The sequence below is a fragment of the Melopsittacus undulatus genome, chromosome 7 (genome assembly GCF_012275295.1).
Source record: "Melopsittacus undulatus isolate bMelUnd1 chromosome 7, bMelUnd1.mat.Z, whole genome shotgun sequence".
Lineage (NCBI taxonomy): Eukaryota > Metazoa > Chordata > Aves > Psittaciformes > Psittaculidae > Melopsittacus > Melopsittacus undulatus.
Window position 1 is genome coordinate 27,183,318 of NC_047533.1, and position 27,641 is coordinate 27,210,958.

At 38.9% G+C, this 27,641-nt stretch overlaps 1 protein-coding gene across 1 annotated transcript in view; it reads right to left on the reverse strand.

Annotated features, from left to right (window-relative positions):
* CORIN (corin, serine peptidase) overlaps positions 1-27,641 on the reverse strand; it is a 136,830-nt gene that overhangs the window by 78,765 nt on the left and 30,424 nt on the right. The window contains 1 exon segment of the mRNA XM_034064575.1: positions 9,100-9,310. Within this exon segment, the coding sequence (XP_033920466.1) occupies positions 9,100-9,310 (211 nt within the window).

Consider the following 27,641-nt stretch of genomic DNA (forward strand, 5'->3'; position numbering starts at 1 on the left):
TCCAACATGTCATGGAGCTAAACAAATACTCCTGCCAGGACATGGAAAGGGCACTAATGAGCTGGGGAATAACAAGCAGGGAAACAGGGTAAGACTGATTCTTTCAGCAGCACTACAAAATTACACAAACTTAAAATTTACCATGAAACAGTTATCTGGAGCATGTTCTCCAGAGAGGCTGTGGAACGTCCACCCTTAGAGGTACTCAAAATTCAATTGGAAGTAGCTGTGAGCAATCTCATCCATCTTTAAAACTGGCCCTGACCTGAACAAGGGGGTGGACTAGAGGAGCTCCAGAGATCCCTTCCCACCTGCACAATCCAATGATACCAACTTGCCTATCCTGCTCAGGATGGTGTTTACTGCTACAGTCTCCACTGGGGCTACAGAAACTTCTCACTGTAGAGATAAATGTATAAAACATTAGTATGTCTCACTAACTGAACTCTGACTCATTTTTAACTGCAGGGGCTTTAAAAGTTATTTTTTAATAAGCTGAGCATTACAATGAAGCTAAAAATGAGCTGAAAATCATATGAATTAGTGGAGAATCCTTTAACCACTATTCAAAAACCTTTGTTTATTAAACTCTGCACAAGACAGTGTACTCATATCTACTAGAGAAGTTTTGCTCTAGTAAGATAAAATGTTCCCTCATATATATGTTTTTGGTTTTGAGTCCAGGTGCACAAGTCTGATAGTTTTCTATCCATTAATGCTCCCTGTTTGTGAAAATGCAAACTTTTACTGGCAGCTCCTGTCCTATCATTATTGCAATTTATTAAATTAAATAAATCCCATTTTGTGAAAATAAAGTGTGTGTTTTCTGGCAGATATATTAAGTTTCCAAGCACTAACAAAAAGCCATGTCTGGTTTATGATTTGTTGCAAACAATTATTTCAATTACTCAAGTGATCAGTATTTGTTTATAAGTAGTAACACACTGCATGTGTAGGAGGATGACCTGTGATCCCTAGGTAACATAGCAACCTAGAAACCAGAAACCATTGCTTATAATAGGTAACACACACATCAAACCATTATAACAACGGGGCTGGAGGCAATCAAGCAGTAAAATACACATTTATAAAATAACCAGTCCTCCTGATTTTCTTTTATGCCTCCTTCCCTTAACTCCTCTGAGCAGTATTGTGAAATATGTTTTCAAAGGAACATTCCCATACCCAGATTGTTCTCAAACATATTTCTCTGCTTGATAACCTTTCAACTCCGGTCTATTCATAATTCCTCCCAACACGCACGCTTTCAAAAAAGATTCTTTTGTGGCTTGGAAAAGTTTTTGTGGTTAATACATTAGATCACTGGAGAGGGTGAAACAACGCATGTAAGTTCGATGTTGCCTGCTAGAGTAAGCAAAGATTTTCACACCCACTGGACCACAGACGTAATTCCGGCCAATGTAGGATGCCATTGCCTATATCTCTATACCACTTTTCTAGCTTTTTTTAAATTATTATTATTATTAATAATAATTTCTTAAGCAATCACTTTCTTCTGTACACTGACTTCTTTACACATTATACATGCCAGCAGTTGTAAACAGTGTCTATTTGTCGGTGGGGAATGGACAGTTCTCCGATGGGGAAAACACATTCTCTCCAGCATCTAATTGCTTTGCCCTGCTTTCTCCTTATTTTGTCCCTGGTCTGCCCTTCCCCTACACTGCATCTGCCATCTACTGGCACATTACTGTAAAAGAGTTTGGTATCAGAGACTTAATTTCATGCCTTTTTATGTAAGGGCTTGCACTAGCTCCAGTGCCAGCCCCAGCTGTTGGGAGAGTCTTTCTTAGGCCAACTCGCACCAGCAGAGCCATAACATCGACAGAGAAGCTTTCACAAACCATGATTTCTTAGAGATATGTAAACCAAAGTCTGGGGGTTAATTTCTGTAGGTATAGCCATAGGTAAATATATTTAAGACACAGAAGTTCCCCTAAAGTAAACACATTTTCTCATCTACTTCACTTACCTTCCTAGCTTCCAACAGCCATTATAAAGATCTTACCACTTACTAGAGCAGCCTCCCTGACAAATTTCAAGTTCCATTGCTCAAATACATAGAGATACGGGGAGCTACTGATGATTACAGGATCACCTTTTCACAAGCAACCCATTTTTTTTTCTTTCTGTTTTTGCCTAGGCATAAAAAATTTAAATTGTGCTTCCTTCCCCAACCCCCCCAAAAAAAAAAATAAATTATATACATCTGAAGAAAGGGTCCAATAAGACAACATGCTAATCAACTTTAAACACAGGCATTTTAGCCAATGCCACAACATTGCCTATACTTTCCTTAGCATTCCTTGGAAAAAACAAACTTTGTATTTGTTACCTTTATACTGTCTCAGGTTGGAACCAAGTAGTAATGGCTCCTAAGGTGATAACTTCCTTTTAATGGTGCTCTGAAGTGCACAGGGAAGCATGAATTCTGGAAAGCTATGTGAAATTAACGGTATTGATCACCGTGATCTCTGGAAATGGGAGGCTGTCCTTTAGACACAGTAACTTCTGACTAAGTTGGCTAATGGCTCCTAAGGTGATAACATGCTGACTTCAAGGTCTGAGTTCTGAGGAACAGTGCAAAATATAATCTTCTCATTAGAAACTTTTTTTCTGCCTTGTAAGTAATAGTTCCACAATACTAATAAAATAACTCCTGAAGTATGAAACTATTTATAATACAGCATGCACTGAAGAAAAAGAGATCTTCATAAATGCTACTTCCCAAATGCTGTTTCTTAAAGTTTCTTCCTTTGTGTCTCAGCAAGATGGGCAGTGCCAATGTTTCAGAAATATGTGAGCATTCCTTTCTTTGAAGTCAGATGTAAACCAGCTGTTTCTTAACATTTCACTTGTATCTTATAAAGAACATGTTCTAGTCTTAGAACAGCAGAAATAAAGCTTTGTTTCTTGAAAAATTATTTTTCCTCAGAGACATAGCTGGCATTAGAGGGTTTGTTTTCCTCTAATTCCTTTCTCCGTGCAAATATTCCATCACTTTCTGAATCTGCTATTGTAGATGTTCTTTGTTTGATATGTACCTATTCATTATTTATTCAGTTTTCTGATTGAACTATCTCCAATTTGATTCCCTATCCCTTTAACTGGGGAAGGAACTCAAGTATGTTCAGCACCTTCACTGAAACGTGGTTTCAATCATGACCTTCCCTATGAGACCTGTTATTGTACACAAATATTTCCAAAAGTACACAGGAACATTTTAGTGCTATTTCACAGATATCACAAGCTGACAGGTATTTTTTGCTACTTTGAATCTCTACCCTGTGCATTACAACCATTTCACTTTCTCATTGCTGCAAATCAGTCCTATTTCACCTTGAACTAGTGCACTAGCAATTTGAGGGTAGACTGAAGCTGAAAATTATCATTTACATTGTGCAGAAAACACTTTACTAAATGTTTCTCATGATCTGTTGACTGCCATTAGCAATTCTATCCTCAATGTTTTATTTCTGAAAAAATTAAGACTATGCAACTACTACTATTACAACTAGTGATGAAATTACAGGTGTGGGAAGGCATACTGACTGTGACAAAGGGCACAATGAAAGGAAAACAAAACGTTCATTTGCTCTGCTGATCTGGGCTTTCTCCAGTTACACACACCCTGTGTGTCTCTCATTGTCTGCTAAACAATAACAATGGTATAAATTTCCTTTGTCGAATGCTTTAAGTCAACAACAAAAGACACAAAAATGAGGAACACTGACAGAGCATGCTATTTGTGTCAGCAAGTATTCACAACCTCATCACACTATCGTCCTCTCAAATTTGTGCTTGCTTTTGACAGCATTTGACTATACATGTTTTTCATCAGCTGGGTGTCTGACACTGTGGTTCAAGTCACAGTCATGCTCACAGGAACCACAACTAGACTTAAAAGCTGAAGACTGTATTATGACTATTACATATTCACAGATAGATTTTACAACAGTGTATTTCTGTACATAATCAGTTTAATGGATTCCTAAGGGCCTGATGCCAAGATATGGCAACACTTAAACCAAAACACATGTGATTTCAAACATTGTAGATATAAAGCACTTCATCCACTGAACATCACCTATGCTTTATTCATGATGAAATAGCTGAAGTTTATGACCTTCTGTTTCAAGGCTGATGAATAAAATAAATGGATCTTCTTAAGAGACAATCATTGCCAAAATTCCAGCTGGAATAACCTGTTTGAATCACGTTAACTTCATTGGTAAAAGGGGCTCCACCAAAAAGAAAGCGTATTAAAGGATGAAGCCACTCCCACAGGGTGTGAAAAGGCAGACTGCAAACTCAGGAAACAACTGAAAGCCACTATGCAAACATCTGAAAACAGTCTACATCCCATGTGCTTGGGTCATGGCAAGAAATACACTGGGTGGAATCATAAGAACAACCTAGAAGGACAAGGCGAGTGTGGGGCGGGGGGGAGGTGGAGAGAAAATCATCCCACCTTCTTCCTCAGAAGACAGTTGACTGATCATCACCAATGCTGTAGCTTAACTTTTTTAATCAGGTAGTGACAATTCTTAATGAAGCCACCACAGATAGGATACTATGACAGGGGATTCTAAATGTCCTTCCAGGCAGGCTTCTCAATACAGTTACTTCAAAAATTATTCTGAAACTGTAACTTCACATGCATGTAAAACATAAAGATTTCTTAAAACCTGCAGAATGGCAAAGTTCTCTGTAAAACTATAGGTTTATAGGATTGAGTGTGCCCTCAGCAAGTTTGCCAATGACACCAAGCTGTGTGGTTCGGTTGATAAGCTAGAGGGAAGGAATGCCATCCAGAAGGACCTCAGCACACTTGTGAGATGGGCTGACACCAGCCTCATGGAGTTTAACCATGACAAATGCAAGGTCCTACACCTGAGTCAGAGCAATCCCAGGCACAGCTACAGGTTGGGCAGAGAAGAGATTCAGAGCAGCCCTGCGGAGAAGGACTTGGGGGTGTTGGTCAATGAGAAAATGAACATGAGCCAGCTTCAGTGTGCACTTACAGCCCAGAAAGCCAACCGTATTCTGGGCTGCAGCAAGAGGAGCGTGACCAGCAGGTCAAAGGAGGTGATCCTGCCCCTCTACTCTGCTCTCGTGAGACCTCACTTGGAGTATTGTGTGCAGTTCTGGTGTCCTCAGCATAAAAAGGACATGGAACTGTTGGAACAAGTCCAGAGGAGGGACACAAGGATGATCAGGGGACTGGAGCACCTCCCATATGAAGACAGGCTGAGAAAGTTGGGGCTGTTCAGCCTGGAGAAGAAAAGGTTGTGTGGAGATCTCATAGCAGCCTTCCAGTATCTGAAGGGGGCTTATAGGGATGCTAGGGAGGGACTATTCATTAGGGACTGGAGTGACAGGGCAAGGGGTAACGGGTTCAAACTTAAACACGGGAAGTTTAGATTGGCTATAAGGAAGAAGTTCTTTACTGTTAGGGTGGTGAGGTATTGGAATGGGTTGCCCAGGGAAGTTGTGAATGCTCCATCCCTGGTGATGTTCCAGGCTAGGTTGGACAGAGGCTTGGGTGACATAGTTTAGTGTGAGGTGTCCCAGCCCATGGCAGGGGGGTTGGAACTGGATGATCTTAAGGTCCAGCATCAATATAGTGAGCCCCGGGGAGCTGTGGCACGCCAGGTTGACTAAGGTGGGGGGAGGGGGGGGGAGTGGTGAGAGGGTGATTGTGGTTGGGTTTTAAACCACAACACTAACCCTGACTATTCTATAATTCTATTTGATGATTCTATGATCTTGCTCAGTCTTGGCTTCCCTAGCTATTAATGTGACAGTATTAAGTGTTAAGACAAGTTTTTAAAATCTGATTTTGAAGTTATATTGGAAAGATCTCACCCATTCACCCCAGAAGGAAGTAGTTTCATAATGCCTTAAAAAAAGTGTCTTTGCTATCCAAATTATGAGCAAGCAATAAGCAAGCATAAGGTCTCACTGTACTTTAACTTTCCACATTCCATTCTCAGAGGTTTTAGCTGTATTTTCAATTTTCACATTTGTTGAAATTTATATTTTAAAGGTATTGTTGCATAATTCCTTAAAAGAGCAGGGCTGCCTGAGTGTACATCCAGTTGCCAGAATGAAATATAACTTTTAAAATTAATGTATTTTTACTGTCACGCATGATTTCCACTGCAGTAAGATACCGAAGAACAATTTTTAGAGCAACAGTATTGTGGCAGCCTTCAGAAATCCCAGTACCTAACTACACTTGGTGTTACACAAGCACTGAAGATACTCTGCTTGGAAACGTAATCTTTTTCAAGTGTTAATGAATACAATGTTTATAAACACATAAAAGATAAATGTGAAACAGACACAAGTTTAAACATCAGAGAAAAGCTATTTAATAACAACACACTGGATGCCAAGGATTAGTGTTTGTAACTTTCCTTCTTGTTATGCATTGTTATAATTACTGCTCCTATGGCTGCAGCTGCCAACACAGTTGCCTTTGACAATACTTAAGAATAGACATCTGAGCATCACAAGTTTCATTTTTTCTTTACTGTGTAGCAGCATTTACCAAATTGTACTTTAGCTAAATTTGAAATAATTGCTCTATAAAATAAGGCAGTATCAAAAGATGAAAAATAATGATCAAAGATGAACTGGCGATTAGAATGAAACAGCTGTAATTGACTGGAGGAACTAGTGACAATGTCAGTAACAGCTGTTCTCCATACTGGTGTACGTTTTGTAATACTGTATGTTAAAACCAAACACAGTCCCCCAAAAGGCCTACAGCATACGGTCATACCCCCATTCATTAACATCAGAGTGTTTCCACTGTGGCTTTTCTTCTCTAGTGTGTTTCTACCTCCCAGATTCAGATTCCCCTACTCTCTAAAACAGGCCAGTCTCTTCCACTTTCACATCTGCACTCAACATATACAAAGTAACCAAGAGCTTTTCATACCAACAAAGAGTTTTCTTCAGATCTCACTCAGGTTGGGAGGGGGGAAGGAGGAAGAGGAGGAAGGTGTTAAACAACTGCTTTTTGCAGATACGATACTTCTGAAAAATCATTATTCTCGGGTTTGAAATACATCTCTTTGCCTGAAAAAAATCGATTCTACAAGAAAAACAGTAATCATGAAAATCACTCAGTTGCCTACAGGAAAATGTTTTCCCTTTAAAGAAGAAAGCAGAAGTAAAACTAGGACAACTCAGGTTTAGCAAACTCGACTTAACAAACTAGCACTTCATCAATCCACCCTTATAGTGGCTGCTACTCAGTCTACATTTTCAGCATCCCCCATGACACACTCTGAAGACATGGAATTACTGAAAGTGAATTCAGATTCTAACATAATCCTGCACCATTCGCAGTCTCACTTTGGGCTTTCTTCCCAGTTGGCCTGCAGGGGCTGGGATAGTTGCCACAAAAAAAAAAAAAAAATAACACATTGTAAAGTAAGAACTGAGGGAGGCATTTTGACCTCCAGAACGTTAAACCAGAACAGGGGAATTCAGTTCCAGCTTTGGCATTAAAAACTAAAGGGACAAGGTCACTGTTGGTGAGATGGGGGTGACGAAAAACAACACATACAAAAAACCCTCTCTCCTGAATCTGAAATTTTTTGGTTGTCACTCAAAACCAGACCAAAACCTGCATGTTTCAAACATTAGTTTAACTTCTATCCTTTTTAAGTTAGCAAAGTAGTTGTCATAATGTAAGCCCTGCAAGAAAATTTCTTCAGGAAAAAAGTGCAAAAGGAAAGGCAAAAATCTTACCCTTTCACAACTTTGATCGTTTGATGAGCTTTGCACTTTTGACACACACCACTCACTCAAAAAGTTTGTGAAAGTCAAATTCCAAACAAGACCAAGTAAGTGAAGCAAACAAGAAATGGTCTCTTCTGTTGCTGAACACTAAAATGCATTGATTTATTACGTGAACTCACTTTTCTTGTTTGTTCTATAATTTCGAGAAACAGCAGGTAGCTTAAGGCTGTATGTTACCAGTTTCTTTAACTGGAACAATTTTAATACTGAATTAGAGCAGGGGGGCTATAATTAATCATGCACTGAATTAAACAGAGTTAATTGAAAATAGTTTTTGGTAGTCTAACAAAGATACGCACACAGGTGCATTTGGATTAAACAGCTCAGCCAATCTAACAGTCAGCCTCATTCCATCATTACCCTCTAGTGGAATGGCAGGCATATATGGCCTCGAGTGGGACTGTCATTCTCATTGGCAACTATATTTTAGACCTCATAGAACATTTTTCGTAAGCATCATGTCCTTTCTAAACTGCACAGCTTCCAGCATCTTGGTTCTTGCTATATTAATGGAATCACTTATTCAATTGCCTTATTCCCTTCCACTGAATTTCACAGTGAAGAAATTGCAAATAAGGAGAAAGAAATCTACTGTCTCTCTTTTCCCCTCCAGAAACATCAGATCATGTACATACAAAAAACTCCCTTTTTTCCTTTTTGGGCCATATTTTGACTTTAGCTCTGTTAAATTGTCTGATCTTTTCCCCAAATTAAGCTCAATGAAAAAAGTGCATGCATATGATAGTAATGCTGTGTAATTACATAAATGGAGAAATAGAGACATGCTTAAGCTTCCAAAACAATTTATGTCACTCTGAATACATCCTACTAAAATCTAGTATCATAGAACATATTTTTAGTATTAACTTTTCTGAAGGAAAAGACTAAAAAAAATTGAAGTTAATTAACTGCCACCACACTTTATGCAAATGTTATAAATATCTAATGTTGTTACAAAGCATTCCATTTCGACTCACACAGATTGGAGCAGTGAGGTACAAGGATTCTGGATAGCCTTTTTTAAGAAAATAGGCCTGACTGCCCTAATACTGCTGTTTTATTCGGTACAGTGGCATTTTTTCTAAGATAACTCTATTGCAGTTGGCTTATCATGGCAGAAATGTTGTGACACGTCTGAGAGACAGGAGTTTTGCAATGAGAAGGTCATAGACTTAGTTTGGATCTTCCCTTGTCTGATTAGACAGAGAGTATTTTACCACACTTGGCTCTAGTCACTGACTGATTTTCATTCCCAAATACCTGTCATCACCGTCACTGATGCATTCAGGAAGAGCAAGACTACAGCCAAACAGCATGATGTGTTGATAGCAGCTGAGACGACCGAGATAACTGAAGAACTTCAGGAACTTTTCCATTTCAATACTTTTGACAATGGAAAGAACTGAAGTTATAGTGGTGTAGTTATATGGCAGCATTTGGCACTGACTGTTGGTGATATTTATGCAGGCACCTGTGAAATCAAAACAATATATTTAGAACAAAAGGATCACCAATTAATAGGTGGTTCAAAGCACATACTGAATTGACTAGTCATCACATATACTATATAACCAATGCCTGTACCTCACAGACAAGATTACATTCCATAATGATGATATAATACTGTCCAAAAATAAGTATCTAAGAAAAAAAAAAAAAGGAATCTGGAGAAATGCTGTAGCTTAGTTTGGAAAACCAAATAATCACAATCCTCTCACTATCTACAAAAATGTACTAGAAAAGACATAACACAAAACTAATTCTTTGATACAGATTGGACAAATACACCACAAGAATACCCTGGATGCAGCCAGCTTTGTCTGAAACTAAGAATGGAAGTCATAAAAAAAAATAAGGCTAATCAGCTGCTCTGATTTCAGTGCTCCCATAAAGTTTTTCTTTTTGCTACCATTCTACTTTACAGCTGGCTTTCCTGCCAAAATCATTAGCTTGCTTACCTGTTCTTCCACCAGGGTGATGGTTTTGCCTCCACAGTCTTTCTTGTCTATCTTTCCAACATAAAATTATCTGATTTTACAGGTTGAACACCAACATCTGTCCTAAACTGTTGTTCCACTCTTGCCCTACCAGAGAAGCCTTTCTCTGCTAATGCCTATGTGCAGTAGGCTCTCTCAGCTCTGTGTGATCAGCAGCTTAACTTACTGCACGAAGTTCTTGAGGGAGTTTCACAAGCCATAAATCAAATTCAGAATTGTCATCAAGAACAAATGATTAAAATCTAATATTTATGACAGCTCCCTACTTCATGAAGGTCTTTCCAGGCTCTCTAGTCAAGCTCCAGCAGAATTTTTTTCGCACTCTGAGCATATCCACAATCTACAATAAGCAGGAACGTCAGCTCATTTGCAAGACCAGACTCCGCTACTAATCATACTGTAAAACTCATGCTAAACAACTACCCCAACTCTAGCCTTCTGAAGGTTGAAAACTCTTAAGTACATTCAAGCCTTAGCATTCCTATTACTATCTGAGCAAACCAGACACAGGTAGCACCAAATGAGGTAGATTCTTTCCATCATCAGACATTTTGGGACTGGCTTCTCCCAAGAACTGTGCGGGTCATTTACAAGGGTTCAGCAGGTCTGTCTTTTCCTCACCTTTCAGTCTAGGCAGAGTCGTCACTGCCTAAATGCACTAGTGGCAAATTCTGATATCTATGGACTAATACAACCTCACATAAGAGTAGGGAAAGAAAGCATAATTAAAAAAAATTTCATTAGAGCTTTTCCAAGACACAATATCCTTGAAGGGATAGACAATAAAAAGTGGATTTGAAATTTTGTCTAGACATGGTAAAAAATAATCCCTATTTTTTTCAGTGCCCGATGAGTATATTCGAAGTTCCTCCCCTTTGTCTTCTCCCTTTCCCAAAATCTCAACAGAAATTAGGGAATTTAATCTTGCACCACTAAAATAATAGCAATTCTCTCATGCTAATCAAGCTCAGACTACATCCACAAGTCTCCATGTTAAGATTCCCCCGTCTGCCACCACTGCCAACAAGAAACCTTAACAACCAGCAGCACCTATTTTCTGCTACAATCTCTTTTCACTCATACACCACAGTGATTAATGGATTTGCTCACATTCTTCCATATAATTCAGGGACAAATTCTTCATTTAGAGTTAAAAGTAAACGCCAGGAGATCAGCGTAAGAGTGGTGAGCCTCAAAATTAAGAAAGCTTTCAAACCCACAGAGTGCAGTTTTCAGGAGTGACTATCAGCTTGTACCTCATGCCAACGATTTTCAGTGCAAATTCTGCTCTGAAGTTGTGCAGCTGTTTTTGAAAAATACCACAGGATGATCACCAGATCTACCTGTTAGGCTGTAAGACTGGTGATACTAGAATAGATTTTCAGAGGAAAGGAAAAAAAGGTGGAAGGAAGGGAAGAAAAGGAAATTCGCTTCAGAATCACAAAGCTTTCTTTTAAAAGATGTCATCTCTTTAACAGTGGCTTTTTCACAGTAGCTTGACCTGCTATTAAAAAGTGAAGTCCCCCTCCATTTTTTGCATTACATTTGGTACTTGAACAAACTCGTTACCATTTATTTGTACTGCAAAGACTTCACCTTTTTTTTTTTTTAAACAACACCTTTATTACTGGGGAAAGTTAACAAGAAAATACAAAAGTCCTGACTTAAAGATTAAAAATGTTGAGGCTTTTAGAGCAGAAATTATTTAAACTGCTAGCCTCTCCATAATTATCTCTTGCCTATGTTATTTTGCTGATGCAGGGACTATATATTCATAAACTATTTTGATAAGGGAATATGATAGCCACACAAAATTCTGGGTCTCCCATATGCAAAAAAAAAAAAAAAAAAAAACCTCCACACTAAAATTATTTAAAGAAATCAAATTATCCTAAACTGGGGGATGGGGAGGAAAGGGGGACACACAGGGCTTACACAAGCAGAATTTCAACAAAATGATTCACAAAATAATCGCGTGTCTCCTGAGGCCAATTGCAAAATAGTCCCTGCCATAGCACGTGTGTGGGCTCCTTTAGACCTTTCAAGATCCACGCAATCCTGACAAAGAAGGGCTGCAGTTCCCCAGAGCTAACTGATCTTTTAGGAGTGCCAGACCTCTCCAAAGATGCACATGGACCTCTAACCCAGCAGCAGGCAGACATATCCATACCACTTTGCCCAGGACCTCTCAAGTTCCACACAACCACAAAAGTTGGTCATACTTCGAATAACAAAATATCAGAGCAAGGTTGTTTTACCTAAACTGAGATAAGGAGAAAACTCAGAGATTCCCCATGCCAATCATTTGCACAAAATAAGTCCCTCCATTAATTTTTGCATCAAGCCAAATAGCTTGGGACAGGCAGAACATACCTTTCAGACAGGCAAGTCTGCTCAGTGTCAAATGGCTCTTTATACAGGCAAACAGTCAAAACCCAGCTCACATTCCCTATTAGTGGGTGAACAATCCAACAGTTGGTGAATTCTGCCTCACAATAACAGGAAGAGCCGACATCAAAGGATCAAAAAGCAACGTTGCTGTGAATGTTTGGCTGCCACAAGCCAATTATCCCTGTGGTAACTTTACTTACACTTCCTGCTGAGAACCCAAAAAGCCAGAAGGATCACGAGGCCCTGCTCTCATGGTCTGTATTCATACTGAAAATCAAGATCAAGTGAGCTTTTGCTCTTCTGCTCCGCGGGAGGTTTCCATCCTCCCTGAGCTCACCTTAGGACACCTGTGTTACGCTTTGACAGGTGGTACCGCCCCATTCAAACTCCCCACCTGCAGCTGTCCCTAGAGCGGGTCGTGCCCGGCATGCGTGGGGCGCTTGGTGCCAGAAGCAAGAGCCCCCCTCAGGGCTCGCCCCCCCCGCCTCGTCGTGTAAGTGAAGAAACGATCAGAGCAGTGGTTTCACTAACAGCTGGGAAGTTGTCAGGTGGGCTGTCCCGGGCTGCTGAGTGCGCACCTGACCTCCCACTTATCCTACTCCTCTCATGTCTCTTCGTGAGACAGGTTAGTTTTACCCTACTGATGTTGCGTTGTTGCAATAGTAATCCTGCTCAGTACGAGAGGAACCGCAGGTTCAGATCCCTGCTGCGTGCGCTTGGCTGAGGAGCCACTGGCATGAGGCTACCATCTGCAGGCTTACGACTGAACGCCTCTAAGTCAGAATCCCACCTAGACGTAACGATACCGCAGCACCACTGGCACCTTAGTGGGCTCACAATAGCAGTTGCTTGAGATTGACCCAGGACATGACAGTCTTGCTCAGAAAACAGGAGAAGGAAAACTCCTATCTTCAAACCCGGGCTGATGGAGCTCGTCCAGCCTTGTATGGTCTGTGATCAAAGGGAAGGACACTCTTACAAAACCTACGACCTGTAGACTCTACTGTCGCTGTCCTAGCTCGCTAGGCCTGGCAGTTAAACCTCAGGTGTAAAGGGTGGGGCCTCACCTAAACAATGCACTGTGCAGGCTGGAAGGACTTGCTCTCACTTGTCAGTATGGACGAGTGAGGGTCGAATCAGTAGGTGACAAGGTGCATGGGAAGCTGCAGATCCATCCTTGCATGTGGGCAGACCAGCGCATGGGTAGCTCAAGATTGCTCAGGAGATGGCAGTCCTGGTCGGACACTCCCTGATTGCCCAAGCACCCCTTTTCCAACAAGATTTACATATCCCACTCACCCTTGGTCACTGTGCTTGTAGTAAGAGTGGTTAAAGCCCTTCCCAAAATCTTCGCTCTCAAAGCCAAGCCATCAATAGGCAAACAGGGATACAGACACAGCACTCAGAACAAGGCAAGTAGGAGAAAAATAAGCAAAAGAAACTGCTTCTTTAATGAGCAGTAGTTAATAAAAAAAAAAAAGAGAGAGAGATTATGTAAAAATATATTTCAGTATGAATAAGGGTATTTTTTTGCCCAAAATAAAGAGAATAACTGAGTAATTACACTCAAAACCTGACACAGATATAATAAAAGAAAGCAGTAAACCTCAAAATGCATAACTATTCTACCAAATAACTAAATTCTGCTCTATATGTCATTTTGGAACTATGTGGCCCTTCAGTGCCAGAATACTAATCTGACTGATGGCATAACATACTAGTACTAAACATTTTTCAAACCAAGCAGGAAACAGCCCAGTGAAGATGGTAAATGCCAAATCCACATAGAAGAGCCTCAACTTCTTTTCTCTAGTAACAATTCATTAAATATAAACTAGTCTTGGCAATACCTGTAAGGTGGGAGCAGCAAATGGGAATAACGTGAAAAAAGCTGTTGCTCAGAACAGCATGGCTCCTAATTATGTTTTTTTTTCTGTCATTCATGTAAATAGTGAGATTTGCGTTTATCACACTCTACCAACATGGAATGAAATCTATCTTTAATCCTAAAATGCCTTAAAAATTTTTAAAAATCCCATTAAAAAGAGCAAAACCAAACCAAACTCTCCCATTCTAACTTAGAAAGTTGCCTGCTGCCTAGCAATTTGCAGACTTCTTAATGTGGAAATAACCTTCAGCAAATTAATTTTGTCCAAATTCCAAGTTGCCATGTTCTCCTGACCTTAAAAGAATCTTGTGATTCTGCTTGATTTCACAATCTCCTATGTGAGTCATATGAAGATACAGAACACCTTTTTTATCTCCTCTGTCCTGTTGCCATTGAATATCTGGATTACCATGGACTTCAGCTCCAGATCAAACAAGCACGGCATTCCACTTAGCACCTAGTCTTTTCAGCAAAACGTCTTTCCAAAACTCATTACTGTCTGCAAAAATGTTAATATCCCTTTTAATTTGCTATGACATCTTGGTACATTTTTTATTTTAATTAAAACAGAAGATGGGCAGATTTCCTTGGCCTCCCTCCAGCTACGAAGTTCTCATGTACAGTCCACTTGGGACTGAACATCTGATATTGCATTTCAGATGTTTTCTCCATAACTTTGGGAAAGTGCCCCTCTAAGTAATTTTCTTCTGACACACTTCCAATAAATGCCAGGAACTAGGCTCTATCCTTCAGAATCCATCCAGCAGGCAACTCTACGAACTCTTTCCTCAGTTCAAGTATGAGGATTTAAAACCAGCTATTTTACAACAAAAGTGTAGTCTGCAACTTTTTCACATTAATGGTAGCTTGAAAACATGATTTCCACAACTCCGTGTCCTGATGTGAGGGACAGCTTGGCTGCCGAGCGTGTACACTATGTGACTGGTCCCTTCCAAACACATTCTCAGCCCCTTCCACTCATTGTTTCCACACTTTACTGCTAGAAAGGTCACCCTAGCAGGGACTCAACACTGAGGCAATACATGCAATTAATTGGCAATACATGCAATCAATTTTCCTCAAGTCAAGTCTATCTTGTCCCTGATGGCAATTGGTAAGTGATCTCCCCATCTTTGACTCAAACCAAGAGATTTCTGATCTTGTTTTCTCCCCCCACTGTCCTGTTGACATGAGGGAGTATCTGGATGGGTAGCTGGCAGCCTGCTAAGGGCAACACACCATAGTCTAATAAAAATATTCTTTCGTCACAAACTCAAGTAGAATGAAAGAATAATTGAAAGCACTGAAACAATTCTACAAAGGAGACATAGTTTCATCTCATGCTTTGTTGCTCTGTCTTTTTTAATCATTCCTTTATCTAGCCTAGCTTCCACTTAACCACAGCATATTTGGATAATTTTTATGTGCTTCTCACTGCATAAAGGTGCCTGTGACAGCAAAGATAAACCCCATGCCAACAAAGCAGAACTTAAATAGAGACACTGGACTCAGTGTCTTGTGGAAAAAATTCAGTGGAGTTGTGAGAGGAAGCCCAAGAGAAAGGGAAACTAGATCATCTTTCTGCATGGAAGGCTAGATAGAAGCAAGGAAGAGACTGGGACACATCAAAGATGCAGTAACAGAATCAGTTCCTTTGGGTAGTTCCTCCTACAGGATAAAATCCTGATGAGTGTCTGTGTCAGGCTACATTGAATATAAGAGTATAAATTGGAGGAAGATGTAACATGAACAGAAAACTGAAATTAAGCTGTGGAAGGAAAAGGCTTTAAGAAAACTTGAGATTTTCAATTCTTTTCAAGTCTGATCAACATCTCTGGATCATTTGTACGATTTCCTTCAGTATAAAATTCTCAGTTCTTCCAAATAGTACTCTGTTGGTCATTCTGCAGCTGTTTGTGTCAGGACAGATTTTGAATCATAGCTTGGAATTAATAAAGAAACTTCACAGACAGTTTGGCCATAGTGCTCAAAATACACTAGTCAAACTAAGTTTTTTTCATACTCTCAGGTTGGATCCACTTACTTGGCTTTGTTTTTAAATCAGCCAGTTAAAGATTTTTTTTAATTTTTATTTATTTCTTTTTCTGCTTTGCCCTTCAAGACTCCTGAAAATTCTTGTCTTTCAAACATCTGTCCTAAATTTGCCATTGTAAATAGCAAGACAATGCATTTAATTTCTCCAACTATTTCAAGCTCTTCAGCATCTGAATGATTCTTCCCATCTGCTGGAGACCCCTGCTGTCCTCTCCCCAGAATCTCTCTTATTCTGGATGCAGTGGAAAGTATTTTTTATATGACTTAACTGCCCATGTAATTACATTTTCTTTCATTTTCCATCTGTACCTCCCCTTCACTTTCTGTACTACAATGTCAGATTCATCTGTAATTTCTACAATCTTGTGTTTTCAGATGAAGCTTGTATGTCCTTGTTCATATACTTTTCTCCCCATCCAACACATAACAATCATTACTTACAAGTGCATATTGCATTTCAATAATGAGTGCAATTATAATAAGTGCAATTTTCCTTTCAACACATCCCACCTTGCTGGTGTTTCTTTGTTATTTTCTTCCACTTGGATTTCAACCAACTTTTCTGCACTGAAAGGCTTATGGTTTAGATAAGATTTGTAAGCAATTGTTTACACAAGAATTTTAAAAGTACTTATGAAGGCGTAAGCTATTCAGAAAGAAATCATTTGTGCCTATTTTAAAATTTATTGTAACTGGTATGTGTGCATGTTAAACTATTACCTTAGACCTAAAGAACCATTATTCTTCTATGTCACTTTACTTCTCAGTTCCAAATTTTCCCTCTTGGAATGCTGAAACACTTAAAAATGCATATTCAATATTTGTATTCTATCTAAATAACATGCTAAACAGTTGATGTAACCAGGGTATGCAGTCATCCTTCCAAAACTGCACCTATCTAAATGAGAGGATAGCATTTGCTTTATAAGAAGTTCAAAATCATGTATGTTAATAAAAACATTACGAATAATAAGAGTGTTCCTAAATTTATTTGCCTATATATTGCAAGCACTAAACTGAATATTTAAGACTGCCATGTCAAAATTTAACCTATCTCACTGGATATCCAAAATGAGACATGCAGTTCTGAAAGGCATTGAACAGGAGGAGGAAGAAGCAGTAAACTAGAGCTTTCATGGACTAACCACAATCCCAACCCCTCTGCTGCTCACAGCAGGGAGGAGGTAGAGGAACAGGGAATGGAGTGAAGTTGAGTCTAGGAAGAAGGACAGGGTGGAGGGAAGAGGTTTTAGTTTTTGTCTTTGTTGCTCACCATCCAAATCTATTTTTAATTGTCGATACAACATGCAATTAATTTTCCCCAAGTCGAGTCTGTTTTGCTTGTGATGGTAATTGGTAAGTGATCTCCCCTGTCTTTACCTCATCCCATGAGCTCTTCCATCCCATTTTCTCCCTCTGTCCTGTTGAGGAAGGGCAGTGAGAAAGTGCCTGGGTGGGCATCTACAGCAAGCCAAGGTCAATCCACAGCAATATTGCCCAGTTAGCTTAAATATCTACTTTGAGAATAAAACCGTTCGGGTTTTCTATGTTAAGTAGAATGAACACGTAAAACTAATAATTACCCAGAAATTACATAGTAGAAAGTGCTAGATAACTTAGATTTAAAGACTTTTTTTGTCACTGGTAGGTAAGTAAATCCTCCATATCTGTGCTGAAATGTACCAAAGCTTTAATGTGTATAACAGCTCAGAAAAATACAGAACAAGATGGCTCATTCTATCTATGTATAGCATGTATATCAGTCAAGGGCTGGGACAGCTCAAGCTACCTTTAAAGCTACTAGGTTTGTAAGATATTTTGCTCAGTATGAGAAGACTCCTTTTTAAACAGCTGAAAGAAGTCTTACTTGCATTTAAGTCTGTTTTGTTAAATAATTGCGTTGGGCTGGACTCCATTAAAAAATGCTAAATATGCCACAACCAAAACTGGCAACATACACTTTAAATTCCTGATGCCTCTGAAAATCAAAATCAAAGTCAAGCTAAATAAGCTTGTTCAGCACATCTTTTATTTTATAAAAACTTGCTTTTAGAATAACTAACCTATGGTTAATTCCATTTTAGCATACAAAGCTTTGATTCATCTAAAACATTTTGAAAGCCAAATTTCACATAAAAGAAAATTCCACAAATTTTGTAACATCAACATTGATTTGATCTAAAAAGAAGCTTTTGCTTTTCTAGAACTGCCACAAACCAAAACAGATTAATTCCCAGCTAGCATAGGAACAAGGACATCAGTGATAGAATCATCACTTCCATGACACTTTGCACTTCCTTTGCAGCTGACAAACTATTTAGTTGCACAATGGAAATAGGAAGCTCACACCTACAAACATCCATTAAACACTCAGGAAGTGAAGGAAAAGACAATGGGAATACTCAATTCCTCACTGTTGTGAAAGTGCATTATTACAAACTATTGACAGCAGCGCCCCCATTTCTAACACAGTCTCTCTTGACAAGACTAAAATGTCCTTGAGGAGCTGAGAAATGTTTCTCTGAAGACTGCTACCACAGTCAATAAATTTTTGGTAAACACTGTGTCTGTAGCCAGTGTAAAAGAAAGTGTTTGCAAACAGCAATACCTCTAGTACCAAAATGCAAGAATTACGATAGGATGGAGAAACAATGTAAAAAAAAGCTTCCCTTCAATCTGTGAAAAATAAATATTTTCCTTTGCTAGAACTGAGATCCTCTATAGTACACTGCGAAATGGAAACAAGAATTAAGATTCACTTGAGGAAAAGCACAGCTTTTATTTTAGGTGATTATGGACATAATTTGTCCTGCTGATTTTCAGAAATTTAGTTTATCAAAAGCACTTTACCCATGAAACGTAATGTCTTAATCCCTAAAGAAAGGCTTAACAGGAGCATCTTTATACAGTTCCAGTACAGCACAAAGACATAACCTCAAGAGGAATAGTACTAAGCTGGTTACATTTACACTTGGGTAGACATTTGACACACATCTACTGCAGGCTCTCATGCTTCAGTAACAGCTATGGTAGCCTCAAGATACAAACAAGTTACTGTCAGAATAAGCTTCTTACAGAAGGTCATGACTTTTCTTAGGTCAACCAACAAGAGTCAGAAAAACATTTCACAAGACAACTGAACTGATGCAATAGAAAAATACTGCTTCCTCTCAACCATGTACGCTTGCCATTTCCTTTAAAACAACTTTGGTGCCAAACCAGCCAAGAGCTAACTTAGGCAGTGTTAGAGCTGAGTTTGCTCATCAATGAGACAGCAAATATCAGTGCATGGCTCTGAGCAAAGGGAATGTGGACACCTCCTTAGCACCCCTATGCAGGAAAGACGAAAACAAGCTTTTGTACAGCAAACCCCATCTGCAGATCTGAAATAGAAGTCAGGCTCCAAGACTAGCTGAGAACAACTGTTTGCATTTAACTTTGTTCAGCTAATGAATTGTACGATTTGAAAGCAACGAATGATTCTCAGCTCCCCCTGTGCTCCACAGGCACCAAAAGGAGGGGTGATAAGGCTACTGACCACCTGCAGTAGAGAGAAAAACAATTCATTATCTCTCAGGTCACAGACTGGGGATTAGCCAAGAGGGAAATATAACTCTTATTTTAGAACAGAGTTGAAGTGTTATCATATTTTTTTAATGCAATATGTACCAGCTGTTGTGCAGTGGAACACCACATCCAGTCTGCACCAGACATTTTTTGCTCAGAGCTTAATGCAGTCATAAATTCTATCTCAGTTATTCTCCTGACCAAAGGCAAGACTCTTCATTAAGCCACCTCATTTTTGGAGCCCCACTTCCTTCACCAAGGTTCTTCTTTAATCCTTAGGCAGGAACAGCTGAGAGCAGGTAAGCTCATTAGCTGAAGCTGAGTCTGAACACCTATTCCCCATGAGGTGTGAGCTGACCTGTATTCCACATCTGGTATTTTGATTAGTCATTTTCTAATTACAGGATTCTTTAGTGAAATTAGAGACGTATTTCTAAGAACCTACCATTAAAAAAACAAAAGGTACAAAATTAAATAAATTTTAGGATTACAGTTATCCTTGGAGACTACTTTCTATAGCATATGAGGTTGGACAGGATTTTGATATTGTTTTAAAACATATGCATGACTTTTGTCCTCTTGATAGGCTTCGTAAAAACAAACAACTAAAAATCCACAACGCAATAGAAAAATGGTAGCTTCCACAGGACCTAGGCAGACATCCAGATGGTTTTGGTTGGCTTTTATTGTGTTTGGGGGGTTAACAAATGTGTTTCCAATAAATGAAAATGACTGCTAGCTTGATTGATAACAGTTAAATATGCACCAATACTGTTATGTTCAAATCAAAACAAAACAAAAAAAAACAAACATAGTGCTTTATAAAAGACAATAGTTGAGATACTCAACATAGTCAGCATAGGTATAGGCTGTAACTATATGTCTGTTCAGTTTGCATTTAAGTCTTTAGAGTGATACTTGCAAGCTGCTTGTGCAAACAGATTTTTTAAATCCTCATACTTCAATTGCTCTTTCCCAAATGGAAATACCATTTACTTCTTTCACATATTTCCATTAATGAATACAGAAAGGTTCCTTTAATGCTCTCCTATAGCTTATTGTTTAATTGCCTGTGTCTGAGAGAAACAAGTTTCCCCATTAAACTTAAGACAAAATTATTTCAGATACTGTTAGACAAAGGGTTAAACCTTTTTCAACCATGCAAAATGTTCATTGTTTACTCCCTAAGTGCAAATATTTTTTTATACCTTAGCATCATAAAAATACTGGATGAAGGAATCATCTGGAGGTCTCTAGCCAACTTGCTGTTCCAAGTGAGTCTGCCACCAGCACAGTGTCATCCATGACTTCGGCCAAGCCTTAGAAACACCCAAGGATAGGAATCCCAGAGCCACTGTGAGCAATAGGTTCTACTGCTGCACCACCAGTGAAAAAGCTACTCCTTATTTCTATTCTGAATTTCTGCTATTTTATTTTATTATAGAGTATCATTAGGATTTTTTTTTTTAATTACCACTAATAATAAGCAGGGGAAGGCAGATTTTATGCATGGATTAGTAGCTAAATTAACCTTTAACTTTTTTGGGCTATTTATTACTTTCTAAAATTCCCACCCCTGTAATGATTTTAAATTATGGTACTCATTATGTTGCTCTTGAATTTCATATGAATAAAAAAATTACAGCGACTGTAAATCCCTTTCTGTTGTACCAATTCTTTGACCTTCCAGATTTTGGACAAAAGTTTCTATCTTTCCATTTTATATTAATGATGGCTCTATACCCACACCTGGCTGCACTCTATTATATAGACCATGTAGAAGCATAAAGCAGATCAACTTTAATAAAACGTAAAAATCACATGTTGCTACCAGATGCAAGATGTACCTTTGGAAACAAAGTGATCCATCACAACATAGAATAAAACATGTTTTAACATCATCTTATTGTTGACATAACCACATGAATAATTTAATAGTTTCAGACAAGCTGATGGGTTTGGAAAAGAAGTCAGTGACTGCAATTCTCAGCCAATTATCTTAAGACATGCCTTGCTTCATTGTTCCTGTTCTTGAAAGCTTCATGCAAGGCTGAACATATGACATCTTGCTTAGCTTCTTGGTCAGTTCATGGTTCAATTTTGACAGCAACCATCTGTTTAAACTACAAGCAACAAGATGTAAAAAAACATAATGGATGCATAAAAGGCGTAAAGCTGAAAAATCCTTCTGCTCTTTGAAGTTTTGAAGGTATACACATGCATAACCCCAGAAGCACACACACATCATTTAAAGACTAAACCAAAGCTGAATCTGTAGTTATTTCCAAGGAGGGAATTGTAGAATCATAGAATAGTTAGGGTTGGAAAGGACCTTAAGATCATCCAGTTCCAACCCCCTGCCATAGGCTGGGACACCACACACTAACCTATGTCACCCAAAGCTCTGTCCAACCTAGCCTGGAACACCACCAGGGATGGAGCATTCACAACTTCCCTGGGCAACCCATTCCACTGCCTCACCAACCTAACAGTAAAGAACTTCTTCCTTATATCCAATCTAAACTTCCCCTGTTTAAGTTTGAACCCATTACCCCTTGTCCTATCACTATAGACCCTAAAGAAGAGTGGAATCTCCCACTCTAAAGTAAACCACACTGCTGAAAGGCCAAAGAGTAAAGATAGATGGATGTGCAAGGGTAGTGTGATAGTTACTCATAGTACTCATTACAGTATTAATGCCAACAGATATCTGAGGTCTGTTATATACCCTATACAGATTGCATTTGGGCAGATGATAATCTACACACAGAATAGCTGCAATATTCCTTTCATGACTCCATCATGAATTTACTAAAGGAAATTGAAATCGCAAGTTTAGCAAGAGGTAAGTCTATGCAAATGTTAGCAACCTCATTACAATTCCCACATAAGTATTTGAAGTTTTTTTGCAAACTTAGTTACCTAAGAGCAGCAATGCACCAGTTGATAAAAGCTAGCAAGCTTTTTCTTCCATATAAACTTCAGTTATATTGGAAAATCTCTCTTATATTCTTGTCCTGGTTATAGAGCCATCATTACTCTCTATAAACCATGACAGTTCTACATAGAGAGTAATGACTTTTAAGAATCTTTTGTATTTCAGATAATGCATCTTATATGTCAGAAACTTAATGGTTTCCTTATCAAGCTATGCCCATGCACCCATATGAAATGGCAATGGTAGAACAAGCAAACTGACGAAAGCCAGGCTCTTTATTGGATTTAGTGAAAATTCACCATGTGTTTTCTCTTCTAAGTCACTAATTCTGCCATGTCAACTGCAAATTCAATTTAAAATTTCTGCTAGACAAGAAAGCCAGAATGGCTCTAGTGATTATTTTTTAATAAGAACTGCATTGCCAGAATTTTAGGAGACACTCTTTCCCTTTGTTTATTTAATTTTGAGAGAAAATGTAGGCATAGGTGAGGTAAAGAAACAGAAGCTATTACTAGAAAACACTCTCAAGCATGAACTCAAGCACCAACAAATTTAATAGTTACCATACTGGTGTACTCATGCTTGCATTTGCATAGAAAACCATAGCTGAGTAGCTAAATTCCTAGCCTGGGACTTAGGAGACCACTGTTTATGTTCTTCTATGTTAATATGAAAAACCAAAACCATTTTCCCCTTCAGAAGAAAATCCTGTTTTAACATTGTGAATTTTTATTTTCTTCTTTTTAGAACAAGAATACCCATAAAGATCTACCATGGGTCTACCGCTACTATTCCTTCACATATACTTGGGTCTATTCCAACTTGTATGAGTAATTAAACATAAACTGAGCTAGAAGACAAAGTGATTTATTAGGTCACTGCTTGAAATACTGGGGACTAGGGAGATGCAAGCCTATGGTCTGACTTGGAATGCAGTTACTGGATACCTTAGCTTCTGCAGAGAAAAAAAAGAAAGTCTTTACTAAGAGCAGCACTAGCCAGGGAATTTCTTGCTTCTGTGCCACATGCGACATATCCCATCCAGCTATCCCCACAGTGGTTCTCATACTGCTCTTTTCTACTAAACAGAAAACTGGGCCAGATTATTTCGTTGTAGATTATAGTAGTGGCAGAGCACCAAATACAAAGTAAGAAATGCGGGGTAGAGACAAAGAGGTTATTTTATGTTTGAATTAAACATAGCCAAATTGACAGAGAGGACTGGGATAACCTCTAGGCTGATCAAGGGATTGCTCTGTTTCAAAGGTGCGTATGAAATGCAAACAGACCCAGGGGTCCTCCGCATAATACTTGCTATTTATGAAGAAAGTAAAAGACAAAACAAGCAAACATAAATCATATGCTTTTTGAAACATCAAATAAGTCCTCTGATGCTGGGAGGAACCGAACAGGAACCAAACCCACGCTCATTCAGAATGTGTGCCTTTTCTAGCACTCTGTAAAGTACATTCAGAATAACCCGCAACTGGAAAAAAACATGTGCCTTACATCTATATCTACCTTGCTCCTTACTCAGCTCTTTCCTAATGAAAGGTCTATAGGCCCAGTGCTGTCCCCTCACTTCCCCACATGATGCCAAGTGCAGAAAGGTACTGCAGAAGATGATCGAGCTCACTCATGTTCCTTTTCATATTAAGTTTGGAGCACTGTCACAGATCTCCACTGAAACTTTCTTTGTGAAATTGCAAGGGGCTTGGAGAGAAGTATGAGAGACTTGGCACAAAAGAAAAGGGATATTAAATATACATATGCATACACAGCAGTGAGTGAAAGAAACAAAATCAGATGCCAATACCTCTTGTCCCAGTGCATATTCCATTAGTTTACAGAATGTTTTTCTAGGAAGAATATCAGCCTTCACTCTGTCTCCTTCTTCCTGTCTCCTCAAATCAGCAGTACTACAAAACAGGGAGTCTGCTTCATTTGAAATGAAAACATCCCACTCAGTCTCATGCACTCCCCTGGTCAGTCTCCCACTTTACTGCTTAACTGCAGACTACTTCGGTTTCAAAGATCAGAAAAGTGCCAATAAAATTGTACTGATATTTATCTTGACAAAACATCCTCTATTCTTTAATGTAATTATTATTTAGTGTATGTCCCTTTCCTGTTAAGCACTGATTGACAGATGAACAGAATATTACTGCACATTTCTTAATTCCGTGAATATATACTACTGAACCTATCAGTTCACCTAAGACTCCCTTCCTGATGTTTTTGCTATCAGAAAACTCTCCCATGAATGATCCTAGTGACTTAGGACCATGGCTTATGCCTTCAGAAAACATTTCAGCATGAAGTCATGCAAACTCAAGTCCCTCAACAGGAAAAACATATTCCTTCACTTGCTTTCTAACAGGGAGGATGCATTTATCTCGGAAGCTGGCTTTTGGTAGGGGCCAGCATTAGAATTTAGGGCAAGTATAAAGAACAACCACCGAGGAATATAACAACTGCTGGCAACCTAAAATCTCGAGTTTTCACAAGTCACTGGACTATTGTGTTTAAAAGGCCTCAATAGACCAAAGCCCTCATCAAGTTCTCCAGGCATTTTCATACTTTCTGGTTTTCTCATCATCCCATGGCAATGAGTTCTACATTGTCTCTTTTTTGTGTTAATGTACTGTCCAATAACCAGTAACAAAAAAACCCCACAAAACCACCAAAAACCAACCAAATAAAAAGCACCTACTGATACAATTAAACCCAGTGACAAATTGTTCCCTGTTCCATTTCACCAGGACACTCAAAATGGTATGGGTAATTGCCACAACGCTCACTCTTTAGCCAGATGTTTTCCAGGAGGAAAACATTATCTTCCTCCTATTAGTGTCTCCTTACTAAGAAATTCCATGCCTCCACAGGTCTCGTTGCCTGCAATGTGCCTTTCGTAATTTTGCTATTATCTTTCTGACCTTAGAGACTGATGTAATGACATTTTCTGGATTATTCTTCCCAGAGTTCAGGACAATACTCAACACCCTCTTTGCCTTCTTGACAGCCATAGAGCCAGACTGCTCTCACAGCAAACCATCAGGTCATTGTTTATTTGGTGGCAAAGCTAGCTGAGAGTCCAGCATTGTGCTGCATAGAGTTAGGGTTGCTCCCCACCCTCCAGCATTCTTTTGCGCCTATTGGCACCATCATCTAAATATTTTATCAGTCACTCTCTTCACTATGAGACTTTAATGTGATTCCCAGCTATTCATTATAAGACAGTTAATTCTGTATTAGCAGATAGGTTGTTGAGTATTCACCATTTTTCCAGATCAGAAAACCCTATAAGACTCCATCAGTGATCTTCTTGACTGGGAAGCCTAACCATTCATTCTTATTTTTCCTTTTGTTTTTTAATAAGCAATTGGCCTTTGGGAAGAATGGCTTTCAGCCTTCTCAGTGAAGACCCTCATTAACAGCGTTTTGAAAAGCCAAGTATGTTGTATTAACCAGCATTTTCAATGACTCTTTCAACGAACTCTCTTAACAGAGTTGCAAGACATCACTTCCCCTAGTGAAATGAAAAGAAACTTCTTTGTCCCTTACTGTATCATGCATTTCCATTTACCCATTAATCTATTCTGTACTAGAATTTCTGCCAAAGAACTTCCTTCTGCTTCAAGGACTTTTTAAATAATTGATGTCATATGTGCCAAATTTCATTCCTCTCCAGTAAGTAACTCAGCAATCTCTTACTTGCATTATTTTAAAGTCTAGAGTGAATACCATATGGTCAGAATGTTTATAATTTCTCTTGTTAATGTGTTCTGATGTCTTTTATTGAAGCTGTGGTTCACCTGCAAAGCAAATTTAGTACAAAGGATACTAACACCAGACCAAAAACATTACAGCTACATGAATGCCAACTGAAACATATTGAGAGAATTTTGTCTGGTTTGTTTTGCATTGGCAGTCTCTATGCTGTATGACATATCATTTGTCTTTTAACACCCTGCACAAAACCAGCATAAAGTCCAAGTTATGCATGCTCACTAAATCAACAGAAATGCATTCACCTCCCCATACTTGAACCAGATAAAATTTGTACTGATGGGTAATTTGCTAGTATGCCTTGATGATGGAACATCAGCCTCACACTTCATTCAGAGATTAATTTCCTTCTAAGATACACCTTAAAAGCTCAAACCATTTTACGTGGGTTCAAAAGTGATTACATAAGTTCATGGGAAAATGCTCATCCAAACTCATGGCAGATAACTGGAATCTGCTACTATATAATGCTGATGTGTCTGTGTATGCTAGCCCTTGTTTACTTTAAGTATATGCTGGTGGTTGAAGCTGGATCCAGACACTAAGCAAGAGATTTAATTTGATCTACTACCACCATTCACATGTGGTCATTAGGCTTTACTTGTCCCAAAAAAAAAAAATCCTTCTTACTCTAAAAAGCTATTCCAAAGTTTATTTTAATCTCATCTCCCAGTTATTCCCTATCTCCCTCCACATTCGAACACCTAAGAAGTTTGTGTGGACACTAGACCATGTTCTCTGTTTCCTCAGAGTTCTCTCCAAGAAGCAAAGCTTAGTTGGAAAGATCAAAGAGACTGACAATGAGCACTGATTTGCAAAGGCCAGGACAAACAACACAGTGAGGAGCTCTATGTACTAGTCAAATTCCCCTGCTTTCTAGTCCTCCATGCCTTGCACAGCCATGGGAACACAGCTATTCTGAGACCAAATTCTTCTGAATCCCCAAAACATATTTATTTATTTATTGTATCCACACACAGAATTAAGGCAAGGTCTACAATACAGAGAAGCAAAACACCTGAATCTTGCACAGTATCTATACTGTATCTACCCAGTTACTAAGACTGCAGCGCAAAGACACAATCTGCTAGAACAGGAGCAGCCACACACCACAACACATCAAATACAACCTAGTAAGAAAAACAGGCAGAATATTGCCCTACAGTCATCATGCCAC